This window comes from Cryptomeria japonica, chromosome 10 (assembly GCF_030272615.1).
Source record: "Cryptomeria japonica chromosome 10, Sugi_1.0, whole genome shotgun sequence".
NCBI classification, from domain to species: Eukaryota; Viridiplantae; Streptophyta; class Pinopsida; order Cupressales; family Cupressaceae; genus Cryptomeria; species Cryptomeria japonica.
The window spans coordinates 251,868,707-251,888,067 of record NC_081414.1 but is presented as its reverse complement, the minus strand read 5'-3'; the positions used below and the strand labels follow the sequence as shown (position 1 = coordinate 251,888,067).

The following is a 19,361-nucleotide window of genomic DNA, read 5'->3' as shown; positions in this document are numbered from 1 at the left end:
AGTTATTAAATGTTTTATCTTGCTAAAAATGTTTGTTGGGTTTCTTAATACATTCAAACTTCAGGTTCTCAAAGTTGGAAATTCATTTGTCTAGGAAAACTTTGGAATATTATTTTTCTTTAAGTAAAACACTTTTATAAATTAATTGCATGGAATTGAATGAGAACCAACTTTAGGTTTCAAACTTAGAAGTTTGGTAGGAGAGTAAAGTTCCATAAATTTTGTAATTTATGTGTTAAAGGATTTATTTTATTATGTAAGAATATTTGAGCATTCCAAATCAAAGGATAGACAATGTAACTTTGAATGTTCTCTCTTCCTCATAAATTTCACCATTTATTCTTTTAGTCTCAAGTTTTTGAAATCTTGTTAGATTGGATGTTTTTATAATGTAATTGTCATCAAGACATTGAGATTTTGAGCCAAGTATCTGTATGTCTAGACTAATTTTACAAATAATTTTTTTGACAAATATTTTATTGATGACTATCTATTCATGATTATAAATTTTAATATCTACAAGACGGCAAGAATTCTAAACCAATGGTAAAAAACCCTTAAATCCTCACTAATATCACAACCTTGCAACCTTGCACCGGTGAACTAATTTACCATCCTTTTGGTGGATATTTATAGGATATTCAAAACTTTGGATGGAAATTCAAAAGTCTTTAAGTTCTAGCCAGTTCCATAATTTCTCATTTTCTTTTCTTTTACTTTTTAAATGATCAAGAGGGACGTAAACAAGATGACAAAAATCATTATTCTACTAACCATAATTGATAATTACAGAGACAAGCAACAATATCTTTCAAGTATATACATTCAGAATTCACAAATACCATAATAGATATAACCAAAACTAGATATAATAGAAGCACCAAAGAGAGATATAAAGTTAAGCTAAATAACTGCATTTTCATATAATAATATGAAGAAGTAAAATTGTACATGATTCTAAAATTCTTTTAAATTCAAAATTATGTATTTAAAATATTTGTGCAAGGGTCTTAAATTTTTCTCTAAGAAAGAATAGTCAAAGGAATCACAAAGCAAAAAGATGTATCTTGAGTAAAATCGAGAGAAAGAAGATAATAAAAAATGAATAGGATCGTGGACAAGAGTAGGATGGTGAAGGTAGTGATGAAGAGTATATGGGAGAAATATTAGTTTCACATTTTGAATAAGAAGATGAATATGATTCCAAAGAGGCTTATTCCACACCAACTCTATGGAGGTCCACAAGGCAACAAAAATGACCTAATAGATATATAATACACCAAATTTTTGTTTTATCTCGTATAGATGATGAACCAAAATCCTTAAAAGGAATATCTATCTTCTAAAGAAAAGATTTTTTTAAAATAAAGGCCCTAATGAAGCATATGCTAGGTTTAGACAAATACGAGACTTAGGATCTAGTTATCTTTCTTGAAGGTAGAAAACCTATTAAGATGTACATTAGAAAGGTTGATAGAAAAAATATATTCTTAGATTCGGGAAATCAGCTCGGTGATACTTTCTTTCCTATAGTTAAATTATATTTTACCATATTCAAGTTCTCCATTTTTCATTTTTTAATCTTGAAATAGAACAAATTGAGGTCAAAATTGCATTCATGCACATACATATATATTTTACTTAGAAAATTTGGGATGGATGTTAACATGTAACACAAAGGAAGCTAATATGAATGCATCAACAAATTCATCTAGACTTCCCACTCTTAGAAAGCGTCCATCTTTTCAAATTGGATAACATTACAAAGTTTCTTTTTCCCTAATCTCCTCTTTCTTCAATTTTAATAATTATGCAGACTTGTGATTAGTAATACAATAATACATGAGCAAAGGATATAGTTGTAGTTTGAATGGAGGCAAGAACAATCATGCCCACTTTTAGAGATGTCATTACTATGATTGTTTTACAACAATTAGTAGAGGCATAGATTGCGCCATGAGCTAGTTAGGTGGAGGTGACTACTATTTGTTAGGAGATTGGCTGCCTTATATGAATGACTATTGTACTAGGGGAGAGATTCAATTCACATTCAAGTTCATGAATGAAGACTTGTGTGTGCAAACAGTGAAATGGGGGAGGGCTCATCAAAATAACCTCCTACCCAATGAACATTTATGAATCATTGTGATGTTGAACTATTATTATTTAGAATAGACATATTTGATATGTTGGTGTTATAGATATTATGAACATTTATCTATTTTATGTTTAGTTTAAGATGTTTTATTTTATATATGTGCTTCTATATATATATATATATACGCGTGCATACGTGAATGATATAACATAAATAATCAATGTACACAATCATCTTGTATAATCAATGAACCATATATATTATTATGGAATCCTTAGAATATGAATAAACCTAAGGGTCCAAAAGGAATCCCATTATTATAATCTAAATCATACATGTCAATGTACAAAGCAATCACTGAAACAAATAAACATGTGAGGTGATAATAAGCGCAGTCCCCAGTGGTGGTCTTTAGCCTACAACAGTGATACAACAGTGAATCCACCATCGACAACAAGATTAAGACCACTGACATACCTTGCTTCATCACTGGCCAAATACAGAGCAGCCTCTGCAATATCCTCCTCTTTAAGAGTAACCCCCTTTAAGTTCCCAACACTGTTAGCCCACTCTTCCACCATGGCCCTGCCCTCCCCCTCCAGTGAAGAAGTATTCTCTTCCATAAGCTTGACTGCCATATGAGTGGCAACGATGGAAGGTGAGACACAATTCACTCTGATTCCAAACTTGCCCAGCTCAGCAGCGCCGCTTTTGGACAAGCCAACAACAGCATGTTTAGAGGCAGTGTAAGCATAAGACATGCCGCCGCCCAAAACCGCTGAAACGCTGGTTGTGCAAATTATGCAGCCCTTTTTAGCTGGGATCATCACGCGTGCTGCATGCTTCATCCCATGCAAAACTCCCTTTGCATTTACGTTCATAACGATCTCGAATTGTTTCGCATCGTACTCTGCAACGCTCCCTTTCTGCACATCTGCCGTCCCGGCATTGTTGAACATGATGTCCACCCGCCCGTGTTTTTGCATGGCCAAATCTACGGCAGCACTTACGTCTTCCTCTTTGCTCACATCGCAGTGGATGAAGGTCGCCGATGGAGATAGAGATTCTGCCAGTTTTTCCCCTGCTTCGTCTGAAATGTCGGCGATTATGACTTTGGCGCCATGTTTTGTGAAGAGCCGGACACTCGCTTCTCCAATGCCTGACGCTCCGCCTGTGATTATTGCCACCTTGCCTTCCAATCTGCATTTCATCAGCAATTTGATCAATGAATGATACGATTGAATCGCTTAAAAACTTCGATTACAGCCCTAAGTTTTTTATTGGAAAATAGCAAAGCAAATTACCTTCTCTGTGTACAAGCCATGGCTGTAAAAACTGCAGACATAAAACTTTAAAGTTTAGGAGATTAGCGTGAGATAATGGTGAGGCAGAGATGAGCAGAGGCAGTCTTATATAAAACATCCATGTTCGTTTAAAGATTAAAATTTCTAACTTTGATTAAACAGGTGTTCCATTAAATTACGCGTCATTGAGTGATTAAACAGGTGTTTTAATAAAATTACGCACCATAGAACAGAGGCAGTCAAAACACGTTTGTAGAATGGAGAGTGGAGAATAAAATTTGTTCAATGACTACCTCAACAAATTTAATGGTTTCGATTTCCAACTTGTTCAAATTCAGTTTAGACAACAAAAGTACTCAAGATATTTGAATGACTCACTAACCTATCCATTTGTATGATAGCCATCATGTGGATGATGCAACATTTACAAAATTTTCAATTGGGAAATTTCATTACAACACAACTGTCACCTAACTTGTGCAATTCAACTAAGAATAAAATAAAAAATAAAATTAGGTCTATGTTGTATAATAAAATCAATATTACGTCACCTATTTATTTGTTTAAGTGATTGCTTAGTTCATTGACATCTATCATTTAGATTCTAATAATGGGAATCCTTTTAGACCCTTACGTTGATTCATATTCTAAAGATTCCATTAATATATATGGTTCATTGATTACCCAAGATAAATGTGTGTACATTGATTATCTCTGTCCTAAGATAAATGTGTCTATATTGATTATCTATGTTATCTCATTCACGTACGCATATGTATGTATATAGAAACACATATATAAAATAAAACATCTCAAACTAAACATAAAACACATAAATGTCTATAATATCTATAATACCAACATTTCAAATATATTCATTCCAAATAATAGTAAGAGACATCACAACGATTCATAAATTTATAATAAAGATCAATTGGGGAGGAGGTTATTTTGATGAACCCTCCCCCATTTGATTGTTTGTACACACAAAGCCCTGGTTCATGATCATGAATGTGAATTTAATCTCCCCCTAGTACCATAGTAATTCATATAAGGCACTCAATCTCCTAACAAATAATGGTCACTTCCACCTAGCTAGCTCATGGCATCATCTACGCCTCTACTAATTGTTGTAAAACAATCATAGTAATGACATGTCTAAAAGTGGGCATGATTGCTCTTGCCTCCATTCATGCTAGTAGTATATCCTCTACCCATGTATTATTGTATCCCTCTTTTCCTATAAAGTGGCACACTCCATTGATGCACCTAAATGCACCTCTCACGACTGAGTTGAACCTAAATGCACCTCTCAGGACATAGTTGAAAAGTCCATGGTTCAAGAGACTAATCTCACCCAATTATCCAGGGTAACTATATATCATATACAATATATATGATCAAAACTACACACTGATTGTGATAGGGTACCATACATGATTGAGACTATGTTGTCATCTCAGTTGGTTGTGAGGAAAAGATGATCATCATGAGCACCGCTATATATGTCACATAATGTCTATGCAGGTCCATTATCTCCAAATGTTGTAGGTATCAAAGATTGGTTACTTTTTAAAAAAGTAAATAGGCCAAAAGCTACTAACATAAAAACATATAGTCTCACCCAATACATAGCATCTAATTTAAATATACGTTGTATTATTCCTCTTTTGTCTTTTTTGTTTCTTTTAATGCCTGTTCACACTATATTTTCCCTTGACGACCACAAAGTAGTAGTTATATTTTTAGATGTCATAGCTAAAGTTGGAAAACCCATAATACCATTAAGTAGCATGTCCAAATGTTTCATCCCCTAAACGAGTAACATGATTGAGACAATTTTTCCATCCTTCCATGTAATAAGTTAAAAAAACTTGCTGCACCTTATGTACTCCTATCCTTACAAGACCCTTATAAGTTAGACAAACAATATAACGCTCTTAGGTTAATCCTCTATTCTTAATTAGAAATGTGCACTGTCAAAGGTTAGACACTCAATTGTACCTTTGAAGGAGTAATTTGACTATCAAAATTCCCTCACTATCAGATTATCACGGGCCTGCAATACCTATCCATCCTCTTAGTTTTGTCAACATTTTATAAACGTTTTCCTAGTTTTTGAATAAACCCTCATGTCACAAATTTCAACCTCGAGACTATCACATATTCCATATTTGTGGGTATGACATTGTCTTCTATTTTGAACTGTCACTTGCAACTGCATTTCACATACAATGTCTCCTATTTTCCTCATTATTAAAGGTTATGCCATGGGATTCTCTTGAAAACTCATTATGAGTTACTTGCCTCTTTACTTGTGTTGTCTTTTTTCGTGTTATCAATACCTTTACTATTATCTTCAGATTGGATAATGCTAGATGTCAAATGCTCTTGATGATTGTCATCTTCATGGCAATATCTTGCCCAAGTTATAACTACCAGTAAATCTCTTTTTCCCATGCTTTCTCTCTTTTCTCATTGTGCTTTATCCTTTTAACCTCCTTGCATGTCAATAGACTTTGAAGTGATGATTTTTCTCTATAAAGAAAACTTGGAAAAATAATGAATGAATTAAATTCTTCCTTGACAACATTAAGAGGGCTTTTGATACGCGTAACAATTGACATCACCCTTTGTCAATGGTCTTGGTAGCTAGGTTTTAAGGTTCACTTGGTCATAGTCTTTTAACTATGAACTTTGATAGGGTCTTTCTGCTTTGAAGATTTGTCTCTACAATATTTCTTACAACCTTGTCATCATTGCCCTTTTCACTTGATTGGCACTATGTTCTTCACAAGATAAGACTGCCATTATCCTATTTGTACCTTTTCCTACAGACCTCTAAGACAAAAACCTCTACAACAAGGATTTTCATAACATTTTTGACAATAATATTGACATTTGATAGGGTTTTGGGAGGCTTTCATAGTGAGGGTTATCTTAGTAACACAAAATAGAGCATGACCCTCAAACAGTTAGACAAACTCAAAGTCCATGGATTTATGAATGTCTCCTTCTCTAAATATAAATAGCAATTCATATGGAAGCCCTTAATTGTAGGTGTAAATAAAAAAATATTGGGTGAGGGTTTTAACAAACCTCTTTCATATGTTACAAGACCCTCCTTTCGCAATTCTTCTTTAGCAAGTGATTCACGAGATAAAAATGTCACACGAGGGTTTTAAATAACATGTACGCATTTTTATTTTAAATAACACGTACACGTTTTGGCTTGTATTTGTTGAGTCTTAACATGTACATGGTTTTTGAATTCATCAAAAATATCTACGTGTTTCGTCTGTTTTAGGTACTTTGTTTGCTAGTGGTCACTTAATTGTTCACCATCTTGGTGCATATACCCATGTTTTAATGATCCATAAATGCTATAATAAATATCAATTTGAGGGATGTCATTTCGATGATCCCTCCCTTATTTCACTCCCTACACTAATGTGTGACCACCATTCATGTGTGCCTTTATTTTCTTTAATAGCATCTTAATCTATCTAGATCTTATTTTTTTGTCCATTGTTGTATCCTTTTCTACTTGAAGAGTGGCACATGTTTTTGATGCACCTAACTACATCTCTCTTTATTGACTTATTAGGGGTCAAAGAGGGGAGAAATTATAATCATTCACATGGGAAAAAGTGATACTCTGAATGGGGACTACGAGGATAATATGAGCAAAAAATTACATACTCAAAGAGATAATCTACCCAAGAATCCATGTTAATTGTATATCATATAAGATATATTATGTATGGATCTAAGTTATGTTGTAAAAACCAACCATGGAGGATTTTTTTTTTTAAATAGATCCAGTGCGAAAATATATAAACCATTATATTTCAACAACATGGAGATGAAGGGGAATGAAAACTAGGAATTTAGAGTGCAATGATCACAATAAATAAGTATCAAGAAGGGAATAAGAACTTAGGTAGTTGTGAGTAGCATCCAAGATGATTGGGTTCCCAGTTACTATCGTCAAGGGTGGAACATATCCAACCAAGTGAACCATTATCCCATCCTCCCTAACCACTATCTCAAGAATAATCCTATAGGATGAAATCAAGATCATAGACTTAGGTGAGAGGTGACAAGAATTAACAAGAGATGCAATGGGTCAAGTTCCTACCAATAGTATAGTAAGTTTAGAGTAGATATAAAGATAAAGATAGAGATGAGAGGTGGAGGGAGATATAGGAGTAGAGAGAGAGGGGAAAATAGATAGAGATATAAAGGTCTATGAATAGGGGGAAATAGAGAGAGAGAGAGTGATTGATTAATAGATAGAGGGAGTCATCTCTAGAGATAAATGGCGTGATAAGAAAAGAGAGGTAGAGAGGAACATAGAGATATAGAGAGAGTTAGAGGGAGAGATATAGATAAAGATCACGAGATATAGAGAAGGGAGAGGAAGAGATAGGGATAGATATAGATTATGAGATTGAGAGATAGGGAGATCGAGATATATGAAGATATAGAGGGCGATGGGGATAGGAAGAGATAAGTCAATAGATGAAGAGGGAGAGAGGGTTTGATATAGATTGTGAAGATATTGAGAGATAGATGGGTTGGTATATTTAGAGAGAGGGGGAAGTCGGGGAGATAAATAAAGATATAGAAAGTGAAATATAAAGAGATAACAAGAGGGATATATAGATAGAGGGGAATTTCTTGAAAGAGAGAGATAATGGAGGTAATATTATACTAAAAGATATTTAAATCGAACAAAATTTGTATTATATTCAAACAATGACCATTTATAAAAAGTACAATCATTTATGCAAGAATGATCTACTCAATTTAAATATTGAATTGTGTAATGGTAAAAATTAATGTCAATTTTATATTTCACTCAGATTTACAAGTATTCAAGCATATTACCTTTATAGAGATAGAGTGGAAAATAATTAAAATAAATTTATAAATTAAATATAAATTAAAAATTAAAATAGAATAAACTAAATGCAAAGTTAGAATATATCAAAATTTTCATAATAATTTTTTAAAAAATAACACATATTAAACTTATTAAGTTAATTAATAATTAAATAAAAAAGTAAAAGTAATTCTTTAATTAATTAAAATGAAAATATTAAGTAATTATATACTTAAAAAATATAATTAATATATTACAAAAAATAAAGAAAGATAAAATTAATCTTAAAAATAAAAAAATATTATAAAAAATAAAATAAATTTTAAAAATGAAAACCATAGCTCAAATAAAATATTAAAATTATTTAAGATAAATTATACAAAAGTTGTTAGTTAAATATTAAATAAAATATATTAAAAAGGTAAATTCTTCTTTTTTTTGATTATGTGATTTTTTTTTTTCATTTTTTGATATCATAGACTATGAAGTTTTCATGTTTTTAATGTAAAATATTGTTAAAGTTAATTTAATAAAAAAATAGATATGTTTTCACGAAAAATTAAAACAAAAATATTAATATTAAAGATATATTGAAATCCAAATAATAATTAAAAAAATTAATAACATGTATTAGATTAAATAAGTTAATTAATAATTAAATAAAAAAGTAAAGTAATTCTTTAATTAATATATTATGGTTATCGCGTATTATATTATGGTTGGATCTAAATAATGTTGTAAAAACCAATCATGGAGGAATTTTTATTAAATAAATCTAGTAAGAAAATATATAAACCATAATAATCAAACAACATGAACATGAAGGGGAACTTACTTATTTTATACCATAATGAACAATATGAACTTAGAGTGCAATGACCATAATATACAGTTACATCTAGGGGAATAAGAGCTTAGCTAATTGTGAGGAGCACCCTAGTTGATTGGGTTCCCATTTACTATCCTCATGGGTGAAACAAATCCAACCAAGTGAACCAATGCCCCATCCTCCCTAACAAAGTGGACGTAGCAATCTATCTCAAAGATAATTTCCTATATTGTTAAAATTTCAACTCTCTCTCTCTCTCTCTCTATTATATATATATTCGGATAAATGAAAGAATGAGCAAGAGAATTGGAACCTACTATTTTTAGCAATAACCTTAACCCACATTTTTTGGTGTGAGGTATGCAACACCTTTATATCATGCCAAAACCATGCCCAAATATAAGGATACCTTGTTACAATCCCTTCTTTTCTTCCCTCCAAGATAGCATGTTCCAATCAGGGGGTCATAGGGTTTTTATTAATGGCCTCGCCTTGGTTTTTCCCTTCTTTTGACCCCAAAATACCTCCTTCAAGCATAGATGGCATGCCATTTTAATGGCATGAATATTCTTTTAGATTTGTGCCCCTCTCTTCATAAATGATGCTAACACGATATTACTGACAGTCTATCTCTCATCACCAAATCACATAATCCACTTCACTTTGCACCTTGAGTACCTGCAACCAACCACCATTCTCACACAACTCGACAAATTTGTAGTTCAGGTTAGTCATTAAATATCATCAATGCTTTAAATTAACAAAATCATGATAATATTAGTAATAGTCATTAATAATGACATTACAAGTTCATATCCATCTCACACACACACATGGGTTTACTTAACATAGTTTAATCATGAAATCAACCCGTAGTCCAAATTACCATGGGGCTAGTGGTGCAGGAGCACCTAAGGGTTGAAATGCCCTTAACCAATTTTGTCTTGTGAGACCTTCCAGTGGTCATGTAAATAAATAAGGACTGGCTCTAGTCCATTTGTATGGTTGTTTATTTACAGTTTTTGAATTTTTTTCCTTATCGGCAAGACCTACCCCGATCGGCAAGTCTTACCCCAATGAGGTCGCCAGAGTATGGAGTGGTTATATCGAGTATCGGCAGGAGTGATTCACACTTACCTCGATGACCTGATAAGTCGATCGATGTTCGGAGTGTTGTTATTGGGTATTGGGGAGAGTAGTTTCAAGTTACCCCGATGACCCGATAAGAAATAATTGTCTTGGTAGTTCGTTGGTGAAGCCATCGGGTATCAGGAGGAGCCGTTTCAAGTTACCCCGACGACCCAATGAGTAAGCATTGGAGTTGGAGCATGTTCAATGGTGGTGTTATTAGAGATTGATAAGAGGAGTTTCACACTACACTGATGACCTGATGAGACCACGTCGCTTGCTAAGTTGCCATCGATCATCGGAAGTGAAGATTTGATGTTACCCTGATGCTTGATAGGAAGTGCAGAGTACAAAAAGTTTTCATCGGCCATCGGAAGTCAGGATTTGATGTTACCCTGATGCCCGATAGGAAGTGCAGAGTGCGGAAAGTCGTCATCGGCCATCAGAAGTCAGGATTTTTTGTTACACCGATGACCCAATGGAACCTGTGAAACAGTTGCAAATGGAAACCATTGGTAACAAGATTTATCTCGTCCAATAGGAGGAGTTCCCAATAGAGGAGGAAATGTATAAAAAGACCCAACGGGCATTTGTAAGAGGTTAATCGTGGATCTCGGATGGTTGATCGTTGATCATTTGATCGTCAATCATTGATCTTTGTTTGTCGATTACCTCAGAGAACACATTGGTTTTTCTGATATGCAATAGAGAAATCCATTTTTTGGTTTTCAATTAGAGTTTAATTTTTGTTCGTTTCACGTATGCTGTTAGAGTAATTGTTTCTTTTCTCTATTCTGTGAGTTACTGTTTTGAACTCATGAATAAACTTGGGATCTATAAATAAAGCTTTCCTTTTCAATTTTTATTTCCTGTTCGCAATAAACATATGGCTCTGACTTGAAACTTCACAAGATCATTGGAGGTTGTGAAGCAGAGCCAAATATATACAGTAGGTTTTCATTTGAAAGAGACTAGGAAATGGCAATCGCCATTTCTGCAAACTGGCCCTAGGCGAGCTTGGTGATAGTCCGACTAGGTGTCAGTAATTTGAAGGATATAACTTGCAGGGGAAGGAAACTGCTGAGAACTGGGAAAAGATCTAGAAGGCTACAAGCCTGAAAATGAGACATTGTGTACCCATAGGGGAAAGTTTGCTAAACCAAACAAGATGGGTGGTTTTGCAAAGAGAGAACGAATGTGTGAGTCCGTCACCTGTACAAGGATTTAGTGAACAAGCTTACCTTGTGAGCTTGAGGAAGGTGAGATAAGCAAACAAATGGTAGGGAAGCCCTTAGAAGTCTAGAGGGGTAGGCTTGGAACCCGAAAAGGGATAGAAGCAAACAATCAAAGAAACCTAATTGATGGTAAACTAGGCAGCCTCCCTATCAGCTAGGGGTTAGACAAGAAAATTATTAAGATTTATAGGGGATATGAATTTTTCATTATATTTATATTTTTCTAACCAATTCTTTTCTCATGAAAAATGAGGAGCTGGCATATTATTTTTTATTTTCCTTATTACAGGCATATAGCCAAGTTTTATATGAGTTTATATTTAAGACCACAAAATTTCCTAAGTTTTAGAAGGAGCAATTCCCTTAAATTCAACATTGTAGATACATTCTTCTTTCTTAGATTTACATGCTTTAGGTGTTTTTTGCCAAAGATAGATGAATCCATATAAAGGACAAGAGAGGTTATAACTTTTTGGCCATTACATGCATGCATGTAAGAGGAGTCTATAATAGGAGTTACATGCAAGACAATCATTGTGGAGGTTACTTGTTTGACTCCTACCAAATGGGGTGTTTGGATTTGGCCTTTATCACCTTGTAGGGTTAGGTAAGACCATGCTCATTTTGTTTTGTCTTTTTGTGGGGTTTGTTTGGTTCTATCTAGAAATGTCAGTTTAGGGAAGAGTGTAGAACATTTTAGAAAGACTATTGATACCTACACACATATTATGTGGTTCTCTTGTACGGATTTGTAATACAACTTTGTGGTCTTTTACCTTGTTTGAACTATACAAATATATACACACATAGATACTGGTAATGAGTAGCAGGTGGATATATTTCCTCCATAAATGAAAAATAATGATCTCTTGTCCCTCTATGTTTTGAGCTATTGATATGACTATGAAAGTTTTGACATCTAATATGAAATTTAGTTTTATTACATTTATAAATCTATTTGACACTTTATGCTTAAATAATCAATCTAAAAATGACTAATTATAACTTTCTATTATTTTTGTAAACTCATGCTTAGAAACCTTAGAAATAAAATAATTCCATTTTAATTGGGTAAACATAATATTCTATTGTTCATAACAACTGTGGTTTAATAGTAGACAAAAGATGGATTCCATAGGACTTCATAAGTTCCAGCTAAACTTGAATTTGGCACCCAAGAAATGGCCTTGAACACTCATACATTCACAATTAAAAATAGTTTTCATATCAATCAATGAAACAAATAAATGACTAGTCTTAAACCACATACATTAAGCAACATATTAAGCCTAGAAAATGTCAGTCAACTTTGAGTGCTTAAACACTTTTAAGCTTGCCTAGAAGTATAAGCTTAGTGTGTGTGATTTAAGCAGTTCCCAAATATCCAAGTGCTCATAAGTGTGAAGTAAGGGCAGTCCCCAGTCATGGTTTTTGGCTTACAATAGTGAATCCACCATCAACAACAAGATTAAGACCACTCATGTCATGCCCAAAATTTTGGGCAAAAACACAACAACATTTTTTTAAACACTTAATTACTTGTGACCTACGTTTAATTAGATGTGATAACTTAATAAGTTTCACTAAAAGAAATCTTAATTGACATTAAGAATGGGTTTCTAAAGTGAGTGATGTATTAAAATTTAAGTAGAAGACTTAGGTCGTATCTCAAACTCCTAAGCGATAAAATTATATTTTAATTTATGTAACAATTACAATAACTCCCATTATCAAAAGCATAATAAATTAATTTTATAAGGACATTTTCCTTTTTAATATTAAATAAATTCGCCCAAAAGATCCTCCAATTTTAATTACATTTCATAATATTTAAATAATCCAAAATTCACTAAATTAACATTAATACAAATTACTTTAATTAATCTTAATTATTTAACTAAGTAAAGGAATATAAATTTCCAAATCGTCGTTAAACTACTTATCCATTAATAATGTTGGCCAGAAAATATATTCTCCATTATTGATATTTGGTCCTCTAATAGTTTTAAGTAATCACTTATAATTAAACCATCCTCTTAAATAAAAGAACACATTAAGGATTTAGTTAATCAATTATAATTTAAAAATACACCCCTTAGAATTCATATAATCAGTTATAATTAACAATATCCCCTTAGGGATTTATATAATCAATTATAATTAAAAGACCCTCCTTAATAAAATGGAAATCTAATAATCTTCATTGAAATATTCCATTTAAAACATATATCCTATGAAAACAAATTCCCTAAGAGATTTAAATGATCCCTACAACTTTATAAATTTAACTCTATTAAAATGGGATCATCCCCATTCACTTTACTTCAAATTTTAAAAAGAACCCCTCTATTATTATTTTATTCTTTTTACCCTATTTAGGGTTTCTCTTTTTTCCTTCTTTTAAAACAAACATGTCTTTACATACTTCTCTCTTATTTTCTCTCTTATTTACCCTAATTATGTTAGGGTTTAATATTTTTTGTTGCAAGATGAACTAGTTTTATCCATGGCCACGGGCATGGCAGCGGTGTTTGCAGGCCATGGCAGACGACAGGGGGATTTGAAGGCGGAGAGCCGTCTCACTGTGGATACCCACAGTGCGGCCGAGCCCCACTATGGATATCCACAGTGGCAGTCGCGTCACTCATTGTGGTTACCCACAGTGGCGACCGCGCTGCTCACTGTGGATACCCACTCGGTGGTGGGGTGTGTGGTGGAGCTCTCGACTCCCCCATTCCTTGCGTCAAATTCATTTTTTATTTTTTTTGTGTTTCTTTTTTTTAAAAATTTATTCTTTATTTCTTCATTAAGTTATATTTTAAGCATGGTTATTATTTATACATGTGTAAATATGAATATATTTTCGAGTTCATTTATATATGTTATAAGAAGTATATATATATTTTTTGAGAGATAATAATCAGTTTATTATGTCAAACATATACATATATATATAGATAGATAGATAGATAGATAGATAGAGAGAGAGAGAGAGAGAGAGAGAGAGAGAGAGAGAGAGAGAGAGAGAGAGAGAGAGAGAGAGAGAGAGAGAGAGAGAGAGGTTAAAATCATTGTATTCTCATAGGGGTATGCTCATGGTTATTTTCCATATTTATTAAAAGAAATAAATTAATAGAAATGCTACAATGAACTTTTACTATCAACTTTAGGATATTACTAGTTTCATGAGTTTGAATGAATACTAATGTAGTGAATTAAATAACTGAACTTTAAACTAGGTAATAACCAGCGTTAAATAACTTTAGGATATTACTAGTTTCATGAGTTTGAATGAATACTAATGTAGTGATTTAAATAACTGAACTTTAAACTAGGTAATAACCAGAGTTAAATACTAAGTTAGAATATAAGCAAAAAGATTAACTATCTATTTTCCTTCCAATGTAATCTATCTTTTTTCTTATAAAGAAATTATGCAATCTGTAAATACATATTTATTTATCTTTACTCCTACTTTTTCAAATGAATTTTTTTTTGAATGAATCTACTCAATAGTTCAGACAGATTTAATAATAAGATGCATATAAAGTTTAAAGCTTTCAAGATTACCTTTTTGACAATTTCTTAAAATCTGAAACTCAACAACTTAATTCCATTTAAGAAATAAAACTTTCCAACTTTATTCCTTTCTTTCAAAGAAGATTACAACATAAACATAATGCATTTATAATTCTTTTCTTGCTACTAAAACAATAAACTTACTAGGGCCACACATTATTTTACTCATAGTATTTTGAGTACTTTCTAATAAAACATATTTTAATTTTATTTTTTTAAAGATACAATGCTCTCCACAAAATATGAGTCTTTCCTTCATTATACTTTTATTGAAATGACTAAATACAACATGAAGATTTAGATAGGTAGATAACAAAGGGCTGCACTTTCAGCATTCTTAAACATCGCTTTAGGGAATTCTAGCTCTTCTCCATCCTTTAACCCAAATGTGAACCTGCAAATAAAACTTATAGGTTGTGACCATGGAGGCTCACTTCCCAACCTAGGCTTACAAGAAACCACCCCCGAGCTAGGAGAACCAAGACTAAACGAGTTACAAACAAACTCAACCGCACATGCAAGAAAAACTTAACAAACATAAACTCCCAACCCAAGGATTTACATTGTCACTATGTGACTAACTTTGTGAAGTGAAGGTGGACCAAGCACCTAGAGGAGATCTGCAAGAAAGAGGAACAAATGCCTTCACAAGGCTACCAAAATATAACCAACTCAAGGTCACATACTTGATCCAAAACAAACCTTATGTCCCCCATGACTTACAAGCCCATATCTCCCCTTATGACCCCCTTTTTGTATAAGCATAAAAATAATTCAACAAGGGTCCCATAACCCTTGTGTATCTCTCTCTTCCAAGAAGAAGTCTCTACACTCTTAAACTGTCAAGCAACTCTTCACCCCAAGGCTACTCTACCCTCCCAAGGGTGAGTATGGCCTTGAAAACACCCATAACACAAATATATCACAAAAGTCACAAAGACAAACACAAAGAAGGAAACTCAACATCCAACACTTCAAAACACATATACACAAAAGATAATACAAAAGTAAAATTTTCCTTCATGAAACTATGATAATCAAAATGTATGGGAGAACCCTACCAACCTTTGATCCTGAAAAAAGGTATGAGGAATGGTTGAAGAAGAGATGCCCAATCCACTAGACTTTTCTTCCCAAAACCAAAAATGCAACTTCTAAATCCAAAATTTCAACAACAACTCTAAATCTCCAAGATTGGAGAGTGGGTGATCAAAATCCTAAGTTTGAATCCCTTCCCTAAGTAGTCTCTTCTCACACTTTCCAACTTCCTTGGAAATGATGTGAGATCTCATAGGTTGGTCTTCCCAACCTCTTACATGGTTTCTAAAAATGGAAGCTGAAAAGGTAAGAGAAAGTGGGGAAGAGCAACTATCACTCAAATGGAAGGTTGTCTAACCAAGGAGAAATCCTCAAAAGTTGAATTTTCATCCATCTTGGAAAACTCACTTTTGAGGTGACTTGACAGTCACATGTGAGTGGTCACATGGCTAAAATTGACCTTTACCTATAGGTATAACATATGGGCCTTCAAAAATGCCCTAAACCTAACCTTAGGAGTTAGTTTGACCCTCCAAAAACTCACCTAAAGTTTGTCTACGGGTCAAACTTGAGTTGACCATTCTAATGGCTCTCTAACCAAGACTCTATTGGGACCACATAAGATATTTTGAATAATGCATTGGTTATACAAATTCCCTCCAAAGGACATGTCATTGCCAACTCACTTCACAACACGAGTGCCAAGTGACACCATAAAAATACACAATACTATAATACACATGACATGTCCCTTTTTGGAATTAACAAAATTAACAAATACAAATTAAACACACATTCAAGCATTCACATTTACAAATATAAACACATTACATATGAGGTGTTGTCTCTCCAAATAGACAACCGTAGCTTCACAAACACACATAGGTTTAGCTTGATTCTCTGAATAGTTTCCATGGTTACATAGATTAATTTTCCTGCACATCTCATTTTGCACATTATAAATCTCAAATAATCACATGCAATATTAATATATGAAAATAATACAAATCAGACACTTTGCACATAATTTAAGTCATAACAATCAAATTATCAATTATCCAATAGAATTCACACATGAAATAATTTACTCAATGGCATCATCATAATCATCATAAAATTCATTCATTCATAAGGCATGCATCCATGTTTTATAACATCATAATAAAGTTCTACAAATTTAGAAACAAATGACATACATCATATCAATGTTATCCAATCACTGGATCATATAAAATCTAAATCCATAATGCATCAAAATGTGCACTGCAAGGTAAAATGATTTCATAACATGGTTCAATTACTTTTCTCAATAACTCTCATGCGGTCATCTATTCATTTGCAACACCAATGAAATCATATAAAACAATCGCCAGTTAGGTATGCACAATGAATCACAACATCATCAATCTAAGTACCGAAATCAATCATAATGTGGAATTACATCTTATCCACTAGTCTCATGAGGATCCTATGCCAAAAGGGTCTCATGATTGTGATGTATCAAGGTTCGATGTTGAAAGATATGTCCATGACAAAAATGAAAGATATTCTTATGATGGGTTCCGGATAGGACCCCAAACCCCTAACATATATATGATACACAAGCAAATTACATCTAATTATCCCTCAAGAGGTCAAAATTTACTAATTTATCCATCTAACATAGCCCATCCTATTGAATCGTAGCACCTTTACATAGTGTACCAATCATCCATGCAAAGTATTAATAAGGTGAACCATGGTCAAACTAGGTTAACCAGAGCTTGATCGGGGAGGGGCTCTACAACTCACATACCTACCTTCATCATTGGCCAGATATAGAGCAGCCTGTGCAATATCCTCCACTTTAAGAGTAACCCCCTTTAAGTTCCCAACAGTATTAGCCCACTCTTCCACCATGGTCCTGCCCTTCCCCTCCCCCGAAGAACCATTCTGCATATACTTGACGACCATATGAGTGGCAATTCTAGAAAGTGACACACAATTCACTTTGATTCCAAACTTCCCCAGCTCAGCAGCGCCGCTTTTGGACAAGCCAACAATAGCATGTTTAGAGGCAGTGTAAGCAATTGAGGTAGTGCCTCCCAAAACCCCTACAACACTGGTCGTGGAAATTATGCAGCCCTTTTTAGCTGGGATCATAACTCGGGCTGCATGCTTCATGCCATACAAAACTCCCTTTGCATTTATGTTCATAACACTCTCGAATTGTTTCGCGTCGTACTCGGCAACACTCCCTTTCATGGCATCTGTGATGCCGACATTGTTGAACATGATGTCCACCCTCCCGTGTTTTTGCATGGCCAAATCTACGACACACTAACGTCCGACTCTTTGCTCTGGATGAATGTCGCCCATGAAGACGGAGATTTTGCATTTTTTCCCCCTGCTTCATCTAAAATGTCAGCAATTATGACTTTGGTTCCGTGTTTTTTTAAGAGACGGACGGTGGCTTCTCCAATGCCTGACGCCCTACCTGTGATAATTGCCACCTTGCCTTCCAATCTGCATTTCATGGGCAACTTCAATTTTTTTTTCTTGATCAATGAAACAATTAAATGACTCAAACTTCATTTTTTCTTTAAAATGAATGGAAAATGCGAAGAAAATTACCTTCTCTGTGCACAACAGTTGCAAGCCATGTTTGAGAAAATAGAAGAAGAAGATTGAGAGATTAGGAAGAGATAATGGTCAAGCAGAGGCAGGCTGATAACATAATTGTTCGTTGAAAAAATCTCTACTCGTTGGGCGAATGGAGAATAATCTAGTCAAATATTTGTTTGTTTCCATAGATGCTCCTATCGTCATCCTTTTAGTCTAAAAAATACGCATCACGTGGTTGGACTTTCATGGGCAAAATTATCTATGGAATTAGTTTGGAAAATTCTAAATACAAGGAAAGGACTTCCAATCTTGAACAAGTCAATAGCAATTGGCAGTAAAAATGTTAAATGCGGGAAGTTAGATAGTGATGTATTTTGTCTTTAGTATTTTGATTGATGTTATAAAGCAATAATTTAATGTATCTGAGTTGGTTTAGTGGTGGAGAATTTGTGCTCTTAAAACAGAGGTCACAAGTTCAAATCTCACAAGGGGTTAAGATATGTATGCCTTGTTTGTAACTCTAATCCTAAACCTAATTGAATTGTAACTCTAGTTGACTTTAATCCCAATCTTAAACTTAATTGAACTCTAAATCTTAATTGAACCCCAATCCAACTCTAATCAAATGCCAACCCTAAAGCCTAATCACAGCGCCTAC

At 33.6% G+C, this 19,361-nt stretch overlaps 2 protein-coding genes across 2 annotated transcripts; both read right to left on the bottom strand.

The window, feature by feature from the left end:
• Positions 1-2,514: 2,514 nt before the first annotated feature.
• Positions 2,515-3,309, bottom strand: LOC131858886 (short-chain dehydrogenase reductase 2a-like). The gene has a single exon (XM_059212360.1). It carries the CDS (start codon positions 3,307-3,309, stop codon positions 2,515-2,517), a length of 795 nt encoding a protein of 264 aa, XP_059068343.1.
• Positions 3,310-3,398: 89 nt separating this feature from the next.
• On the bottom strand, positions 3,399-18,400 carry LOC131059900 (short-chain dehydrogenase reductase 2a-like). The gene is made up of 2 exons (XM_057992955.2): positions 17,899-18,400; positions 3,399-3,433 (listed from the first exon to the last, which is right to left on the bottom strand). The coding sequence occupies exons 1-2, from the start codon at positions 18,398-18,400 to the stop codon at positions 3,399-3,401; spliced, it is 537 nt and encodes a 178-aa protein (XP_057848938.2).
• Positions 18,401-19,361: the final 961 nt, after the last annotated feature.

What these genes read in the sequence shown, in the direction of transcription:
- LOC131858886 (XM_059212360.1), bottom strand. Translation starts at nt 3,309, where the DNA reads ATGAAATGCAGATTGGAAGGCAAGGTGGCAATAATCACAGGCGGAGCG.
- LOC131059900 (XM_057992955.2), bottom strand. Translation starts at nt 18,400, where the DNA reads ATGCAAAAACACGGGAGGGTGGACATCATGTTCAACAATGTCGGCATC. An exon ending in ATATCTGGCCAATGATGAAG is followed by an intron (nt 3,434 to 17,898) that starts GTAGGTATGTGA and finishes TTATGTCTGCAG; the next exon opens with TTTTTACAGCCATGGCTTGT.